Source organism: Tinamus guttatus, unplaced genomic scaffold, assembly GCF_059628265.1.
Source record: "Tinamus guttatus ecotype Peru unplaced genomic scaffold, ASM5962826v1 Tinamus_guttatus_pri_ptg001087l, whole genome shotgun sequence".
NCBI lineage: Eukaryota > Metazoa > Chordata > Aves > Tinamiformes > Tinamidae > Tinamus > Tinamus guttatus.
The window spans coordinates 292,271-310,363 of NW_028289621.1; the positions used below are offsets into that span (position 1 = coordinate 292,271).

General features: G+C 50.9%; 2 protein-coding genes across 2 annotated transcripts in view; both read left to right on the top strand.

The window, feature by feature from the left end:
- The window catches only part of GPC3 (glypican 3), a 93,129-nt gene that overhangs the window by 69,028 nt on the left and 6,008 nt on the right, over window positions 1–18,093 (top strand). Inside the window, exon 7 of the mRNA XM_088538463.1 lies at window positions 4,130–4,280. Within this exon, the coding sequence (XP_088394589.1) occupies window positions 4,130–4,280 (151 nt within the window). The remainder of the gene's footprint in view (window positions 1–4,129; window positions 4,281–18,093) is intronic.
- MBNL3 (muscleblind like splicing regulator 3) overlaps window positions 1–18,093 on the top strand; it is a 420,262-nt gene that overhangs the window by 66,454 nt on the left and 335,715 nt on the right. The window lies entirely within an intron of this gene.

An 18,093-nucleotide genomic window follows, 5' to 3' on the forward strand; every position in this document is an offset into this window, starting at 1 on the left:
TGCGTTTGAATTGCAGTCAGCGTTTAGGAGTCCTTATCTGTCTTCTCTGCCCGTAGGGAAGTTGTCAGTTTGGATAGCTAATCTGGAATTAGGCTGGCGATCCGTAGAAATAGGGCCACTCCTCGGCCAGTAATTCCCTGCTGTCACCAGCCTCTTCCTGCCCTCAGGACAGGGAGCGGGAGAACCGATTTCTTGGCAGCTGGGAATGTCTCCCCGCGAGTTTGTGAAGGCAGCGAAGGGGGTCCTGCCGTGCGGGTGGCTGCAGGGTGAGAAGGGTTGTTGTGTTCTAGGAGATGCTGTTTTGGGGACGATGAGGAGGGACTGTAGCAGTTAAGGAGCCGTAGCGGCAGATGAAGCGCGCGGGGCGGATGAAGCACACAGGGCCTGCTCGGAGCTGTGGATGGTCCTGTGGGAGCCGCCTCGGAGCCCTCCCGGGACGGCCCCGGGCTGCAGCCCCAGCTGTCCCCGTGCAGCCCAAACCCGAGGCTGCTCGAAGCGGCAGCGTGGGCAAGTAGAGAACTCGCGTCGGGAGCAGCTGATAGAACAGCCAACGTGCCCAACTCTGCTTTTTGAAGCACCCAAAATGACTTTTGTAGGTCCAAGGGCTGCTTCCACGTCATCAACGCGTGAGTCACCTCTACTCCTTGTCCTGCGGAGCTCGAAGTAGGAGCGCGACTGGGAATGGGTTTGTTCCGCACTGCCGAGCTGCATCCATTGGGAAGGGCTGCAGCAAAAGGGCCGTTTGGGCGTTTTCCTGCAGAAATGGGTTTTCTCCTCTGGAGTAGTGGTGTTGTCAAAGGGCGGCTGCCTGTGTGTATATGTCTACTCTTGCCAAAGAGAGATAAAGATCCTAATATTTACAAATATTTTAAATACTTTAAATCTCCGCTTTTTTTATGGAATTTGGTGTTTGGTGCCAGCGGTGTTGGATTTTACTGCAATCTGTTGTATCTTGTTGCTGTCCAAGATAGCGAAATCTCCCCAGAGCTCATAAAGAAGCGAACAAAAAAGGATGCTGTTGGTACTGCACTAAGGTTCTGCTTGTGCACATGGTCTGTGGGCCCCTGCTCCCCAAAGAGGGGAGTAGGAGAGTGGAGGCTATCGGTGAATCCTAAGATGAGGCTCAGTCAAATAATACAGAAAGTATTTGCTAATAAAAGATGATTTTTTCCATGCTATTTCTTGGGCCAATAAGCAGAGGAAGTGGAGAGAATCGATTCTCCCTGTTCATGCTTGTACGCAATCAGGCCACAAAATTCAAAACACATGAGGTTGCAGCGAGCCCCGCTTGGCCCTTTCGAGAGGGGCTCCGTTCCCCGGCTGTGTTTGGGCCCAAATAATGACCTCTGTAGGCAAAGCAGGGCCGGCTGCGTTTCCTAACGGGAATGCCCTTCTGTAGGGCGTAATGAGCTGCTAACAGGGAACAGCATCGTGCGAAAAGCTGCGCGTTCCCCGGGATGCGGTCCTGATTTGAAACCCACCCGTAAATTATTTGGCATTGCAGGTTTCAAGGTCAGGATTGGTCATCAGATATATATATATATATATTCTTTCCCAAAACAATGTTTTTGGCAGGTTGGAATTTAAAATAGGAAAAAGAAAAACTGACTTGCCTGGCATTTGGGGAGTTCTGTAGAAGGTAGAATGGCCGCTTGCATCCCCAAAAGGGAGAAGGCGGCTCGGACAAGGCAAGGGGAAGAATCGCGTTGATCCTCGAGACCTTCTTACTGAGGCTCCCGATGGAAAGTGCCCCAGCTCCCGTGGACAGTCCGGAATTGGTGGGTTGAGCCAAGTTTTAGCCGAGTTTTGGAGGGATTAATAGCAGAGACGGGCGCTGGCGCTGGCTGCCGGGCGACGCGCAGCAGCGCTGGGGGCCGCACTGCGAGAAGGAGCTTTTTGCTGCATGTGAAAACTTTATTAAACGTATATTACAATCCCGAATATTATTTTAGCTGCAAGTTCAGCCTTCAGTCTGTCCAGCTTCTTAGGTTTGATCATATTCCAGGGACTTACTAAAACCATGCTAAGAATTTCAGCAAAACTCTATGGAACACTTTTATTAAATTCTTTCAGTCATGCAAGCTAAATTAAATGACAACTCTGTTCACCAAAAGATTACAAATATCAGTGAGGCTTCTCCCCTAAACTCATAAAGGAATTAAATGCTTTTTTTCTGAAAGTCTTCTATGCCCCTTAATAATCTACTTGGCTGTTCTCTTTATGTATTTTTGAAGTATGTTGAAAGGGATGATTTTTGCCCTAAAGGAGCACAGCACTTGTATCTCACTGTCCGTATTTTATCTGGGCAGGATTTTGGTATTGCTCAAATTGATATTTGCAATCCTGGGAGCATAGTTTCCAAAATGAGGAAATGGCTATTAAGCTGCAGTTCAAGGAACGGAACACAATGCTGACATTTTTCAAGACCTGGAGATTAATGGTTTTTTTTTAAAAGTGCATTGCAGCTCCCACCATTGAGGTTAAAACAGGAACAAGGAGCCCGGGTGGGTTGGTGGGAGCTCCAAGGAAAGCAGAGCTTAAGCAAGAGGCATTGCAGAACTTTGGACGGAGATAACGTGGCCTGCAGACACCCTGGGGGAGCCGCGTACCTGGGCGCAGGCTGCACAGCTTGTTCCCGGGTTTGCATCGGCTCCATTGGTGTGTTTTTACCTCATTTTTATGGCTTTTGTGGAGCAGAGCAGATACGACTGCAAACTCAGAGCTGGATGAGTTGTGATTAAGCTGAGACCCGATCCCCGGGCTACGTATTTTCCTGCCTCTCAGCATCGGCTTCAACCCGCAGGACACGAATAAACTGTAATGCTAGGGTAGTAGTTGGCTGCGGTTGCTATTTACGGATGGAGAAGCTACGTTCAGGCCACCAAATGTAATTTCATAAAGCGCCGGGGCTGTCGAGGTTGTAACACGAGAGCAGCGGGACTGCAAGAAAGAGCAGGAAAAATCCCCTGGCTTTTCCTTGACGTTCCCGTTTTCCCTCCGTGCTCCGCTCCGCGTGGCCGGGAGGGCGCGGGGCCGGCTCGTGTCGAGCCATTTGGTTCTCATTACGTTCTGCTGCCCTCGTGCAAGCAGGGAGGTATGTGGGCACTGCCGTGGACGCGGAGAGCCAGATGCTGCAAGCGTTCCTCCCAGGCTGCAGAAACTTCAGCAGCTAAATATTTTAGGAACTGTTTTCTAAGGCTTGCTTAATAGTTTCAAAATATAACCTAGATTCCAGATATTAAAAAATGCCTTGAAAGGCACGCATATTGCTGCAATAGCTGGAGCTAACCAAACCCCTGAAGTATGCAAAAAGCTTCCATTTTGCAATATCTTCTGTTACTTATCCTTTTTGCTATTATTATTTTTTTAATGCTGAGATTAAATCCAATAAGGCCTTTAACAGGGGAGTGGCAGCAAAACAAATTTTCAGCGTATTTTAACCAGCTGATTCCCGCGTTTTCGAAATGATTCTGGGTTTACGATGAAGTCACTGGATTATTTTAGCGATAACAAAATGGGAAAAGGCAGCGGGAAGGGGCACCGCTGTCTCCCAGCGCGTCCATCCCTTTGGTCCCTGCGTAAGGACGGCGTGGGGAGCTCCCACTGCGCGTTGGCTTCGCAGTCCTGGCTTTGCATCCCATGGAGATGCCCGAATCCCCTTCCCAGGGATGCAGAGCCCATCCTGGCTAGCTAGGACTTCATTTTAAAGCATTTTCCGTGTTTTTCTGCTCACAAATCCTGGAGTTGCTTTGCGTAGATGGCTGATATTCATTGTTTTGCTTTGCCTGCCAAGATTAAGTCATTCCCGCACCCGTCGCCGTTGGAGCGCTGGTTTCTATGGACCGCTCCGCAAACGCAGATCGGAGGGGCGGTGGGTCCAGGCCAAGCGTGCAGCTGCGAGCAGGACGGCGCGAGCGGAGCCGTCGCGGTGCCATCCTTTGGGAAGGCCGTGCTGGGAGAAGACCCTCCAGACGTGTGAGATGGATTGGGATGCTCAGATCCTAGAGGATTGTTCCCAGCGCGGTGCCGTTCCCCGCGGAAGTGCTGGGCTGTTAACGGGCCGGTTCTGCTGCGATCCCTCATCCGTCTCGTTGCGCTCAGTGACCCCCCGGCGCCTCATGTCTTCCAGCTGCTGCACGGGATGGCTCTGCCGCGCCGAAAAGCTCCGGGCAAAACCCACGAGGAGGACGCGAGCGGCGACTGCGACGACGAAGACGACTGCGACGGGGCCTCCGGGCGCGGGGAGCCGCGAGCGCGGAACCAGCTGCGGTTCCTAGCAGGTACCGGGGCCGTCGGGCCGCGCGGGGACGGGGACGGCACCGGGGCTCGGTTTGTCCCAGGGCAGCCCCGGGTGGGAGGTGCCGGTCCCAGCGCCCCGCGTGGCTCCTCCAAAGACCAGACAACCCAACCTGGATAGGATCAGCTCTGCGGCTTTGAAGTTTGAGAGGGAAATTTGGGCTCTTAAACGAAGCACAGATGGTTGTAAATTCCCTTCCATTGGTCCGAGATAATTAAAATAGCCTTAATGAAGTGCGACCTGAAATATTAAATGCCAGTTTCATATCAAAGATTATTGACACATTATGTAAAATACATAAAATACATATATCCAAATATCAATTAAGGGGAAGGAAAGGATTTTTAAGTCCTCCCGTCCAGGTCTGAAGGAGAAATATAATTCAGAGAAGGATAAAATATCCTTTCTTCCATCCACAAACTAAATATCAGAGTGCATGCTAAGGAAATGCAGGTGATCCGCGTTGTCCTGCACGGCGGGCAGATACGTGTTTCATTTTCTGCAGTCTTTGTGTCACACCTTCATGCTATTTTAACATGTTTCTAATTTCCTCTTATACCCTTTCCCATAATATCATCACTGATCTCTGGAGCCGTGTATATAATCCTCGCTGCCCTTTTTTCTGTCTCTCTAGGCTGCTTTAATCACTGTATTGATCTCTCAGATAACCTGCCTGCCTGGTAATTTAGTCCTCTCTTGTCACTGCTGCCTGTGAACATGTTAAGGAAAGAGGAGTTATCCTCCCCGTGCTGCTCTGCTGGAGGGGATTTGCTGCCGACTTTGTTGCAGGATGGTAGAATATTAACTTGAAATGGGGAGAAGACAGAGGTGGTTTGGGGCTCTGCGTGCCCGGCGGGTTAAACCTTCCGGCTCGCTGGGAATGGTGGGTTTGTGCCATGGATCCGTAGGCACCGGTGCTTTGGAGGAGGCGAGCGGGGCCGTCGGGGTGGCCGCCCTCCTCTCCTCCCTCGTTTGTTCATGCCACGATGCTCCGTTCTGTGTTTGGGCTTCGAGCTCAAAGGCAGAGTTGGTCACACAGTGACACAGTCAGAACTGGTTGGTATTGGATATAAATCGCCACCCTCTGTTCAGGTCTGTCTTTGGAAACGAGCCCAGGAAAAACTGCTGATGGTGTGGAAATACTTTCAGCGTTTCCAGAGTGATATTTCTTTTTACTTTGAAAGAGTATTTTTTTCATTTTTTCCTCCATCGTATCATATGTACGTAACACAAAATAAAAGGGAGCAGAGAGCACTGCAGGACTCCCTGGGATCGGAGCCGCGAAGGGCCGGGGCAGCCGGCTCCGTGTTCCCGTTTGGCGCCAGGGAATGCCGGGATGCGGGGAAGGAGAGGGCAGCGGGGCCGAGGAGCACGGGATGGCTCCCGTGGCTCAACGTGGGGCCCGTCTCAAGCATCCCGGCTCAGCCCGGGGGCTGCGTCGTTTCATGGGGACCTTGGTCATCTGGGGAGGGTTTCCCAGCCCCGTGATGGGGCAGAAGGGCCGAGTTGGGTTTACGGGTACGCTTGGGCTATCCAAGAATAACACGGCAAGGTCTCGCGTGGCCCTGCGGGACCGGCCCCGCTGCACCTGGGCTACGAGCCACAGGCTCTTGGCCCTGCCCGAAGTCCCACGGAGCGGGACCAACATGTCAAACCGAGACTGTAGTGGGATGCATCAACACTCAACGTGGCAACGCGTGTGCAGCAAGGTGACCCGCGGGGCCTTGGCGGGCGCCCATGGGGTGACAGGGTGCAGGGGCTGCCCTTGGCCCAACTTGGGCGACCACGTTGTCAGATTGTTGCTCCCTGTGGAGCGTCCGTCCCATCCCACCCCCGTGCTGATCGGTGGGACGTGGCTGTCCCGGCACTCCGAGCTTCTCCCATGCGGATGCCAAAGGCTCTGCCACTTAATGGGAAACGCGCTCCTCGGGGCTGGTCCCGCCACAGTGTCCCCTTGGAAGCTCTTGAAACCTGCACACTAAAATAGCATATATTCTTTTAAAGTCAATTTTCAGTACTGACTAGCTTTGATTTATTGCCTGTTGTATAAAGTGTAACCTTTGTTTCCTTTTTATAATGACCCTGTAATAACTGGACAGTCAACTTAAACTTTAATGATTTAAACATACTTGTAAACTGTCAAGTCAAAAGTTTGTGAGTGACTATAAACATATGTTGGTGAGCACTATATGCTAATAAATTCATTATTATGTTGCCCCAGTGGGAAGCACTGGGATGGCAATTTTTTTTTTTATGATAGGTCTTTTATTTTTTGTCACATCTGCAACACATTAAGGATTTTGAAGGCAGATAAGGTTTACAATAAGAGGAGGATTGAAAGCTTTCCAGGTCGGTGAAGAGCCCTTCCTGTTTTTAAATGGGATAGCCGTGGAACTAAAACTAGGGCCGGGTACGGACGTGCACGTGGAGCCGTGCCACACCGGGGGCAGAGTACGTCTGCGAAGAAATTATGGTATTTCTCCCCAAATTGTGAGTTGGTGCAAATACATTCCGAGATCTACACTGAAAACGAGCTTTCCCGTGGCTGAAATCAGTTCCCAAAGCAGGCAGATGTGTCACTAATAATGCTGGGCTAATAATGTCACTTAAGGTGCCACTAGTAATGTCACTAATGTTAATGCTAATAATGTCACTTAAGGTGCCACTAATAATGGTGAGCTTTTGGGCAAGAAGCCTGAAAATAAACCTAGGATGCAGGAGATGCCACCGCCCTGATTGGCACCAAGGCCTGGGGCAGAGAACATGGTTTTTTGGGATGATGTGGTGGCATCTGGCCGCGTCCCCGCTCGAAGGGTTCACCAGGAGGGATAAACCCCTTTGAGGGGCTGGAGCATCACTTGGGAATGTTGTGAGTGATCCAGCAACCAGCGTCGAGGGATGAGGGGGAAGATTTCCCCTTCCAAAATATCCGCATTAGGCAGTAACAAAAGTTGTCTTGGGAACAGATGGATTTGGCAGAGTTAAGTAGAAATAGTTTGTCCTGGGAAGGGAAGTTGGCCTCATCCCATGAGATATGTTATATAGGGATAGTTGTATGCAATAAAGATATATGGAGCTGGCCCTGCAGTGTGTGTAGAACAGCTCTGCGGCCTGGCTCTTCCTCTTGCCTAACCTGCACTTGGTTTTGCCTTTCCCATCTCCCTGATATTTGGAAGGGGAGCTTGGAATGGGGGACCAGCAGTGGCCCCTCCGCTAGCCCAGCAGGTTTGCCTTAAAATACTGCCTGGTTCGTTGGAAGACGTCCCTGCCCACGTGAACACTGGGACAGGGACCTGTGGCTGCTGCTTTTCCTGGATCCAGGACTATTACTGCGATGGAAAACACGAGGCGGGACCTGCCCGTGCTGCCTGGCTCCCCTCTGCCCTCGGCAAAGCGGCTCTGTCCTCGTCACCAGGCGAGGTGAGATGTTTCCATCCAAAGGGGTGTCCATCCTGTGTCTTGGAATTTTCTTTTATGCTAAATGCTTTGAAACTTCTAACCACAACTTTTGTAGCAGCAAATTTTATTTTCTTTCTTTCTTTTCTCTCTCTTTTTTTTTTTTTCCAAAGAGGATGCTATCGAGTACTCGACCCCAGAGCAGGACTAGCAGAATCTTGCTGTTTTACAAGGCACTCATCCTGTCCTGAAGCAAAAATGAATAAATAAATAAAAAATGAAGAGGCCATATGTCAGCTAGATTAGCCTGATGGCAGAGCTGGAATCGTACCAACTGAAACAGTGCAATAGCTTGATTATTGCTTTTCTATTTTGAGGGTTTCTGTTTGTTGAAATTTCTCCTTTTAATGAAGATTTGGTTGGAAGTCAAGAATTCTTTGTCGCTATGCAAAATCCAAGCTAGAGGTCAGGGAGTCGCATGTGACAGTTGGCTGAAGCTGCAGCTGAGTGGCAAGTTCATTAATTTACTTTGAAAGTCAGCAAAAATGAACTTGTTTATTGACAGACTGGGGAAACTGTTGGTGGCTTTAAGAGATGGGGCCTGCTTATGGCAGCCTTTGGTTGGCTGTTTTCAGTGCTGTGAGCCTTTTGGGCCTTACAGTGTATTTTATGTGTACCTTTTAAAGGTAAAGCTTTTATGCTGTGAGGTCCTTCAAGGAAGCAATAAATCCCCAACTGAAGAACTAGGGAGTTTGTGTGTTAGAATAGGTTTGCACTTTGGGAGAAGCCACATCTATGCAAAAGCGTTAGAATCAGCAAGCATATCCACTGGGTCTATTAATCCCATGTCCTTATTTTGTTTCTTTTTTTGCTGTTGTTGTTGTTATGCTTCAGGTTGTAGATTTCAATCTGTCTCGTGTCTAAATTTGTCTTGTGTTTTTGGGAAGTGACCTCCACTGCTTCGGTCCGTTTGGACCCAAAGCGACGATGATGGTTCCGGTTTTTGAAAGCTGGGTTGCTCTGGAGATGATCCTCGTCCTGGCTTGTGCCCTGTGCAGGTTACAGAGGTGTTGGGATGAGGTGCCCTGCTTGCTCGCCAAGCCCCTATGTCTTCGTGTTTATAATGGCACCGTGCTGGCAAAACCACCCGATTTGGGCCGGGAGTTCCAGGGCAGTTTGTCTAATGCCGGCGTGTCTAAGGAGACACTTCTCACCAGGGTAATTTGGGAGCTGATGTATCTTTAAGCCATTACTGAGAGCAGCGTTTTACATGACTGAACGCATCCAAACAATTCCAAGTATGCAAAAATCTGCCGACTTGCAGTAGCGATAGTTGTATTTATCTTTAAAGGATGATGAATCTGTTTTCCTCTAGCTGAAAATGTGCGAGTTCTCCCAACGCTGGGAAACTCGCTCCCCAGCTCAGAAACTTTTTGTGCCTTTTTTCCCCTTCTGGGAAACACAAAGCTGTTTAAATAGGTTTGTTTTTAAGGGGCAGCGATAGCGGAGGGTTTCGTGGCGCAGCAGGCCGGGTGGTTCTCCCTAATGGAAGGGCAGGATAAGCTTGCGCAGATAGCGAGGGCAGCGCAGCTTTGTGCAAGCCCAGCCAACTGATAAGAGCGATTAGAGAGATCAATAATGTCACCTCGGTTATAAATGTCACCCCGGGTTAGACCTCAGTGGCCAAAATCACTTTTGTGGCACCCGAGCAGCAGTGCAGGGGAGCTGATGGGGGACAGGGCTATGGTGACAGGGTTCCTGCTGTGACATTGGTGCCACGCACGACATCGGGGCTGGCAGGAGCAGCATCCGCTGAATCCCGAGGCCGTCCTGGTGGGATTTGGCTGCGTGGGCCGTGGGAAGGGCTGGATAGGAGGAACGTCGCACAGCGGGGACACCCCGAAGTCACACGGAGTCAAAAACGCTGCAAGACAAATTCATGGAGCTAAGATCCATTGAGGACTATTCAACACCGCTTGGCTTGGGAAGAGCTCGGCGTGTGTGTGCCCAGAAAGTGTCCCCAGGAAATACAAGCGTGTGAAAAGCTGCAAACACCATTTCCAACGGGCCAGATGTCCCTGTCGTGTTTAAAGGGTCTGGCAGAGGGTCCTGGCCTCCCAGCGGTGGCTGCTGCCCTGGCCTGGGATGGAGGTTGTCCCAGCGGGGAGGCTGCTTCGGGTGGACCGTGGATGTTGCCGCTTTATGGAAGATTTTTGGGTAAAACTTTCAGAGCACTCTTGAAATCTAAAGTGAAGAAAATGGGAAGTGATGAAATCCTCTGGGCTGCCTTAAAACTCCTGACCTTTGTCTCCTGGTTCCGCTGTCTGAATTTCAGTGAATTTGGTGCTGTTACATGAGCCTTACGGCTCTGCAGAGCTGCTCTCGATGTGGAGGTGGCCCAGAAAGAGCCTACGTGGCAGCAGGTCTCCCCACCCGATGTCCCGCGTGCTCCCACTCGCTGCAGACGGGAGCATCAGCTTCTTGAAAAGCGGCTTCTACCTCTTTGCATAAGTGTATGTGTCTATAAACTAACCGGGGTGGATTAAATCCAGAGCTCAACATGTGGAAGAGCGGAACAGCAGGGTTGTGGGCTTTAGGGAGCGGGTTCCAGACTGCAGGGAAGGCGTTTCCAAGATCAGACTCCCAAAACGAAGCCCGGGAAGGTCCGTGCTGAGCTCGCACGTGTGTCTCGTCCTGGTGATGGATGCTCTCCAGCGGAAGGAAGCGCGGAGCTGGCCAGGGAGCAGCCTGTCATCCCAGGCCATGTCCGAAGGATGTCGGAAAGGGAGCGGGATGCTCCTCCAGGGGAACTGCTCAGGACTTGACATTTTTAATCCTCACTGCTTTTTCTCTTCTCCCCACCCCTCACTTGGCCATAATTGCAAGCAAAATAGTGTGTACTTGGGCCTAGGCTGCAAATCACTCGTCAGTTCGTGTATTACCTGGACATGATGGGTTACTGAGTCAACACCGGCCCGCTCGCTTTCAGTGCGCTTCAGAAACGGGGGAATTCATCATTCATCAGGAAGAAGCTCTCCTCGACTGTTCCGCATTAGCTGTGACCTGCTGCATGAACATCTGTCGTCCTCGCTGGAGCTAACACCAGTAGTAACATGAACTGAACCAGGTGTGTCCGCATGCTGGCTCCGGCAATTCCCATAGGAATCTCTCCCAGATTCCCGACCCCCTCGCAAGGGCGAGATAAATGAGCTGTGAACTGGAGGAAAGATGTTCTCCTTCCCACGCGGTGTCTGCGCGCGGGGACCGGCCCTCGCCATCCTGCCCCGCTCCGAGGGGAGCTCCAAGGGGACGGCTCCGCTTCCTCGGCGCGTCCCGGCCATAAGAGCTGGTTGAATTGGCAGCGATTTTGGGTGCACGATGCATCTCTGGGGACGGAAAGGCTCTGACCCGAAAGGAGGCCTCCCTTATACTGCATTTATGTCTCGTTGGAAAGTTCCTGATGGGAAGGCTTTGTTGGAAAATGCCCCTCTGCTATAACGGGAGATGCGATGGAGTGTGCTGATTTTTGCATTTTTCTTCTTCCATTTTTTTTTTTTTTTTTTCCTTTGAAAATAAATTGAAACCTCTTTCTCTCCTCCTGCAGCTGGGAGATGCAGAAACAGCCTGTTTGCCCATACTGGAATGTATCATCGTGAGCTTTCTTCCCAAAGCAGCTTTCCATCTGCAAGGGTGCTCGACACTGTATTTTTAATTGTGCCGCAGCAAAGATGAAACCCAACTAATTGCCTGGGCTTTGTTGGAATGGTATGTTTTGACCTCCCAGCAACGACTTATTTTTGTTTGTCTTTTTCATTAACAATAGAGAATCTGGACACGTTTTGCCTTTGTTCTAGCTTGGAGTAGTAGCACATTCCCCGCTTGCTGTGGGAATGGAAATTTGGCGTTTTGACCAGCTTCTGTCGTTTCAGAAAATGCCTCCAATGGTATTTAGGGCTCTCAGAAATGCCGTGCAGGCTGCGGCTGCTGCTCGCCGCTTGCTTTACCGTTCCGGTACCGTTCCTGTGCCGTTTGGACCCGTTGTTCCCCGGCCGGAGCAGGGCTCTGCTGCTGCCTTGCCCTGATGGGACCCGGCGAGGGGACAACTGCAATGCAATACACATCCTTTTTTTTTTTTTTCTCCCCTCCCTTCCTGTTTTAATCCAAGTGTACTCAGTGTCTGAAGTTTTTATAAGATTATTGGGCTTTGAGCAGGTCTGGAGTTGCCCGAGTCCCGCGGATGCTGGAGACGCTTCCCGCGTGGGGGTTGGCAGCTGCTGCCGCAGGTTTTTTGGCCTTTTAGTGTTTTCTGCAGTCTGTGGTTGGCAGGTGGGAGCCAGCACTTGTCATTAGGGTCTGGGTAACTGCCTGATATCCCTGAGCATCCCTGCGCATCCGTGCCGGATACCTCCTGCCGGCTGCGCGGCCGCTCGTCCCGCTCCGTTCGACGCCGCTGGTTTCAGCAGGAGGCAGACAGAAACCGTCGCGAGCTGCTCGAGGTCGTAGCGGAGCTCGGCCTGCAGCGTTTCTTCCTCTCCCCTTGTCCACGTAAATCATGCGTTAAGGCAAGCGCAGAGAATGGGAAAGAACAGGTTTATCCCAGGATCGCGGGGCCCTTCCCGCGGAGGGCGGACTCAGCCAGGTGCTCCGAGGGCAGCTCAGGTGCTCCCGGCTTGGATTCCTGTTCCTGGCGCTTGTGCCTGTATTCCTGCCTTGGAAAAGACTCGAAGATGTGCTCCAAAGCTTTACCCTTCCCAGGGACGCGTGCCTGCTCCGTCTGCCTATGGATGCTGTTCCCGATGGAGCAGTTTTCCCCCAAAAAACCCCAGCTCTGACCCGTTTGGGCAGTTATCTTGCAGGTTTGGCTGATGTTTTTCCTTCTGTTTTGCTTCCCTAAATGCTTTTAGTGGCAGCGTTGTATGACCAAAGGCAGCAGAGGAGGTCGGGCTCCATGGGCAGAGGTAGGTCTGGAGTCCCCAGGTGTGAGTGTGTCCCTGGTGTCCCACCGTTAACCACGAATCCTTCCCCCACAATCAGCCCTTGCACGGGTAAACATCAGGCATAGGCTTAGGGATGCACCTGAACTGGGCTTGACACTTAATGCTGTTAGCAGATGCTGTAGGTCTTTCTTAGTGGCCTTAATTTATTAAATCAGTCAGCGATATTCTAGGAAAAGTCCTGCTGGAAAAGGGAGCGGAGCAAGCTGGAAGTTTCCAATTTCTGCTGGATCAGGCCCCCAGAGATCAGTGTGAGCTGGTGCACTGGAGGCAGCGCTATTGCAGTGACTCATAAACAGATGTGCCCAATTTACATTGCAGCTTAATACCTTTGTTTAAAAAAAAACGTTTTTTCAAGACAAATGTGTTAAAGCAGATGTTTCCAGTAAAACAAATACTTGTGCGATTTACAAACAACTTCCCACCGCCAGAACTCATTAGGAAAATGTGGAGAAAAGAAGAATAGTTTCTGCATAGCAGCAAAAGAGCAAAATCCCAAAATAAGCACATAGCAAGGAGGTATTTGTGCATGTTGGATGAATCCCATGCACGGATTGGGAAGTAAGTGGTCTGAGAATGATGACAAACCTCAGACATTTGTAGACACCAAAGAGTGCAGATGTCTCTCTCAAAATAATTAACCAGCTCCTATGTAGGAGGATGCAGGGCAACCGGGACCGCTGTGTGGGGTGGCCAGAGGCTCCTAATGTTGCTTCTGACCTCTGGGAATATCCTACAGCACCTTCCCCTGCCCCAGATTTCCAGTGTGCCCAAATTTTCCGCAATCTCTCAGTTCTGTTTGCAGCAGGTCCTGGTCCCATGGTAGCATGGCCTGTGTCTGGGTTTGGCCTTCCTGGGGCAGCTGGTGGAGCCCCCAGGGATGTGTCCGGAGCGGAGCCTTGGCGGGGGCCTCGCTGGAACCCGCTGGAGGAATCAAAGGCATTTCGGGAAGAGGCAGCCCCCGCCAGGCCCGGTGCTCGTGGTGCCCGTGGTCTCCCCAGCTTTCCCACTGGGTTTTGTGCATCCTTCCCAAAAAACAGGTCTAAAAACCTTCCCACGCAGCGCCGAGGAGCGGCGACGTGCAGGATACCCGGCACTGCCGCCCCGGGACGGCGCGGGATGCGGGGAGCGGGGCCGCAGGGAGGTGAAACCCTCACAAAACCACCGCTACTTCAGCAGCTTCAGATTAAAACCGGGTAAAACTGCGTTCCCACAGCCTCAGTCCTGCCGGGCAGATTTCCCCCCCGGTATCTAACGCTTTCTCTCAGTGTCTCCATCATTTCCGTGGGTGTTAAACAGGCGGGAGCGCAGAGCGCAGGTAGGTCGCGTTCCGGCGCTATCAGCTGGCATTAAATCCCGAGGCTTTTAACCAACTCTTTAACATCACCTGCTCCCTCCTGAGCTCCCGGGGGCAAGGCTGGACACCGCGCTGTCCCTCTGTCCTGGCGGGCAGCCCTCGCCACCTAACGAGCAGAAATAAACGAACGTTCTGCAAGTGGAAATGTTTTATTCCGTATGAGGCAGGCAGGATATTTTGAAGGGAGAGAAATGTAAATAGAATGAAACTCTTAAGCGAGATTATTGATAGGAGGGGACTAAAGAGCTTGGGATTCTGTGAAAAGTGCCTCTTTTCATCCCTCTAATAAGTCCATTACTTGCGCTCGGGAATATTTTAAGGTCCTTTTCATGCTGAATCTGGAGTTGAGCATGCTTTGCATTTCAAGCTTTGTCTATGAATCAGTAGAAGCCAAAGTTATTTCTGCTTTAAAATAACAGGAGCAGGGAACAGCTAATCTCTTTTCATTCTGAGTCCTTACATTATTTTACTGGACAGAGTTTGTGTTGGCTACAAAACAGGGCATTCACAAAATCTATGAGAAGGAATTTGGTCTAAGAATGAAGCCTAGATTGCAGTGTGCATAAAGGCTCCTTCTCCTAAGGCCATTAAGAAATTCCAAATCTGAGCTATTTTGAACAGTGGTGTTAAATTAGCCTTGCTAATTTCAGTAATTCAAGCTGATAACTGAGTTTATAAATCTACCCGATGAGGCCTTCCCATAATTACAATCTCAATGTGCTTTTCAGCTAAGGTGAGTTAGCACCAAAGAAAAAATATAAATAAATAAAAGGGAAGAAAATGCTCCTTCTGTTCTGGCTTTTGAGATGAATATCTCTAAAGAACACTTAAATGGCTGTATTGCACCAATAAGACGTTCTCCGTCCTGGGCTGGAAAGTCCATTTTTCCTCTAATGGGTAAGTGGAAGAGCCGTGAAGAGACTAGTTTTTTCACTGCTTCCTTTCTTGTTTTGTAGCTCTTTTTCAGAGGAGCACTCCTGGTGCTTGCAGTTCAGCTTTTAATTACATATTTTGAGGTAATAATTTCCGTTATTGGGGAAAGAAGGGGTCTGATTGTTTTAGCATCTTTGGAGCGAGGGGGGAATCTTTGGTGGGAAGTTCGGGTTAGAGGTGGCGGAGCAGCAATACCCAGCAGGAGCCCCCTCATTCCTCTGGGAAAGCAGGAGATTCCCGGGTTGTGACACACCGGGACACCCATCCAGGGGGAGGGAAAGCTCTGGAGGAGCCTTACGTCTGCAAAGCCGTAAGGCGCAAAAGCATGAAACTAACACAAATTGCGTGCATTATTTAAGAGGGTGTTAATTTTATTAGAACTGACCTGAGCTGATATAAGGGTGAATTTAAGTATTCACATCTGTCCTTACTCGGGCTGCAATGTTTGTAAAAGGTCCCTTTGATCAGCTGGAAGGGTTTTGGTCCTCGTTCTGGGAGCAGTGCTCAAAGTGACCTCGCGCCAGCTCCAAAGCGGCTGAACGAGCCCGGCCCTGGGGTCTGGGTCCTGCAGGGAATGCCAATATTGCAGCTGTTTGGGTTCCAGGTAAGAGTGAAAATACGAAACCTCTCGGGAAATAAAAATGCCTAGAAAACAATTGATCTGTAAGCATTGGCTGTGGATCAAAGTATTAACGGATCAAAATAATAACGGCATTGGCACTGAGTGTTTGGGTGTCGTTGACACAAGCGATCTGGGGGTTTCTCCAGCTGGTGAACTCCTTGCTGTTGGCACAGCCCTGTGGAACAGCTTGGTTTTTGCAGAACTGCCCTGAATTTAATGCCCAGTGTGCCGGGATCTGAGGGAGCCGTGACGTTGTGGCCCCCGTGCCGGGCTCCTCGTGCAGAGGGACCGCTCGGGTGACGGGAGAGCCGCGGGAAGGGCCGATTCCTGCTGCAGCGCTTGGCACTGCCCGGGCCCGGCTCCTCTTCCCTTTTTGGGAGGGTGGGAGAGCAGGAAAGCTGAGCTGCACTTCTTCATTTCAGGGAATCTTTATCTTTAATCTGCGTAGTCCATTTTATAGAGGATTTTTTATTTTCAAAGGGATTTGCAAACTGGATTACGTAGATCTTTTTTATTTTGATTTTCCACCGCGAATGTGACATTCCCGAGCCTGAGCTGCAAAGTGCCTAAAATAATGCAGGATGGGGGGCATTCCTTGCTGCGGGCCTTGGGTCCTGCTGGGGCTGTCACCTCCCGGTGTCCCCGTGTGCCGCAGGGATCCCTCTGCTGCGCTGGGTGATGCCGCGTGGCCCCACACGTGGAAAAGGGCAGGGAAGGGGCTGGATGCGCCCTGGGCCCCGGCACACGGCTGGGATGACTCCGGCTTTCCGAGCGGAGCTGCTGCCCACCCTGCTGTGCAGTGCCAGCCCACTTCGGTTTTCCCTTTCCTTACAAGCATACGGGAATGACGGGTATCCGGGGATACGTGGTTGGACGTACACAAGGTCCTGGCTCCTTTCTGCTCCAAGGGACCTGCTCCGGTTGCCTGTGTGGGGGAAACAATGTCCAGAAGCCAAATCCTGATGCCTTGGGCCTGGCTCACGTCTGGTTTCCAGTCCTAATGAGTCACAAAGGAAATTGTCAGATGTTCCTGGGTCTGCAGCACGGCCGTGAGGGTTCTGACCAAGCGTGGAGAAATATCCCTCTGCCTTGGGGGCTCCTGTTTGCAGGTGGCTTCTGGAATCCAGGGACCGTTCACGTTCCTTGTAGGACTGGGTCTTGACGTGTCTTCCTGGAGAAATGGACATCCTAAATGTGACACTCGGAGCTGGGGAGGCTGATGCCAGCAGGCAGGGAGCAAGAGGTGCCTGTCCTGGTGTCCCGGCCATGCTGTAGCTAAGAGATTTTGCTGCGCGTAGCAGGAGCAATTGGAAAATTACTGTGTTGAACCCTTCCCTCTCCTGTGCTCATGGAAAGGACGGGCACGTCCTGACCATCTCCATTTCCATGTCAGCAGAGGAAGCATCTCGTTTGGCTCTGCTGTTGCTGGGACCGTTGCCTCCCAAGATGAACACCGAGGTGACACAGAGATGAGGACGGAATGAACACCGAGGTGACACAGAGATGAGGACGGAATCATAGAATCATAGAATCATTTGGGAGGCAACGGTACCAGCACAGCAGAGCCAAACGAGATGCTTCCTCTGCTGACATGGAAACTGGAGATGGTCAGGACGTGACCGTCCTATCCATGAGCACAGGAGATGGGAGCGGATTCAGACACAGTAATTTTCCAATTGCTCCTGCTACGCGCAGCAAAATCTCTTAGCTACAGACCTGGCCGGGACACCCGCACCTTCTGCAGCGAAGTCCAGCTCCTGGCAAGGGGCATCTGCAGGGAAGTAGCTTGACCTATATTCCTGCTTCGGGAATCATTTCCCTTCCATTGATTCTCTTCTGTTTCCAGCCGTTCTTTTCTTGTCGTCCCTCTTGACGCCTGCATTTGCAGATGCTTTTGACTTTCCATTTTTAGCCTGCTGTTTTTCAATTCTTCTCTCCTAGTTCCTTTAGGGAACAGCTCTTTTTTTCTGGACCATACAGCTGCATATCAGATCAGGGCATGCTGCTCTGTCATCAAAACAAAAGGACTCCAGCGCTTCTAATTAATAATGCTAATGAGACTCATTAATTTTTAATGGATTATACCAACACCTTTTGCTAAATGTGTTTTTGTGGCTCTGCTCTGCAAGCAGAGATCAGAAACTCTCTCACTTGTTGCCAAAGGAAGAGTGATTAATGCAATTGCCGATGCCAAATTCTCTTTGGGGTAAGTCTAGAGATCCATGAGTAGCAGAGAGGAATTAATGAGGACTTGTTTTAAAAAGTAACCATGGGCCAAAGTCACACATGGCAGACTCCGGACAAGGTGGGATGGAGGTGCAGTCTCCTGAAGTGGGGTAATGGCCTGGCCCCTCTGCCCGTGCTGTGGGAGATGTTGGACTTTTGTGGGTGTTTTGTCCCTTTCCTCCACCAAAGACTTGAGGACATCCGTGGCCAAGACTCCTCGATGGCTGCGGTGGCACCCGGGGCTCCTCGCGGGCAGCCCAAGGACGGA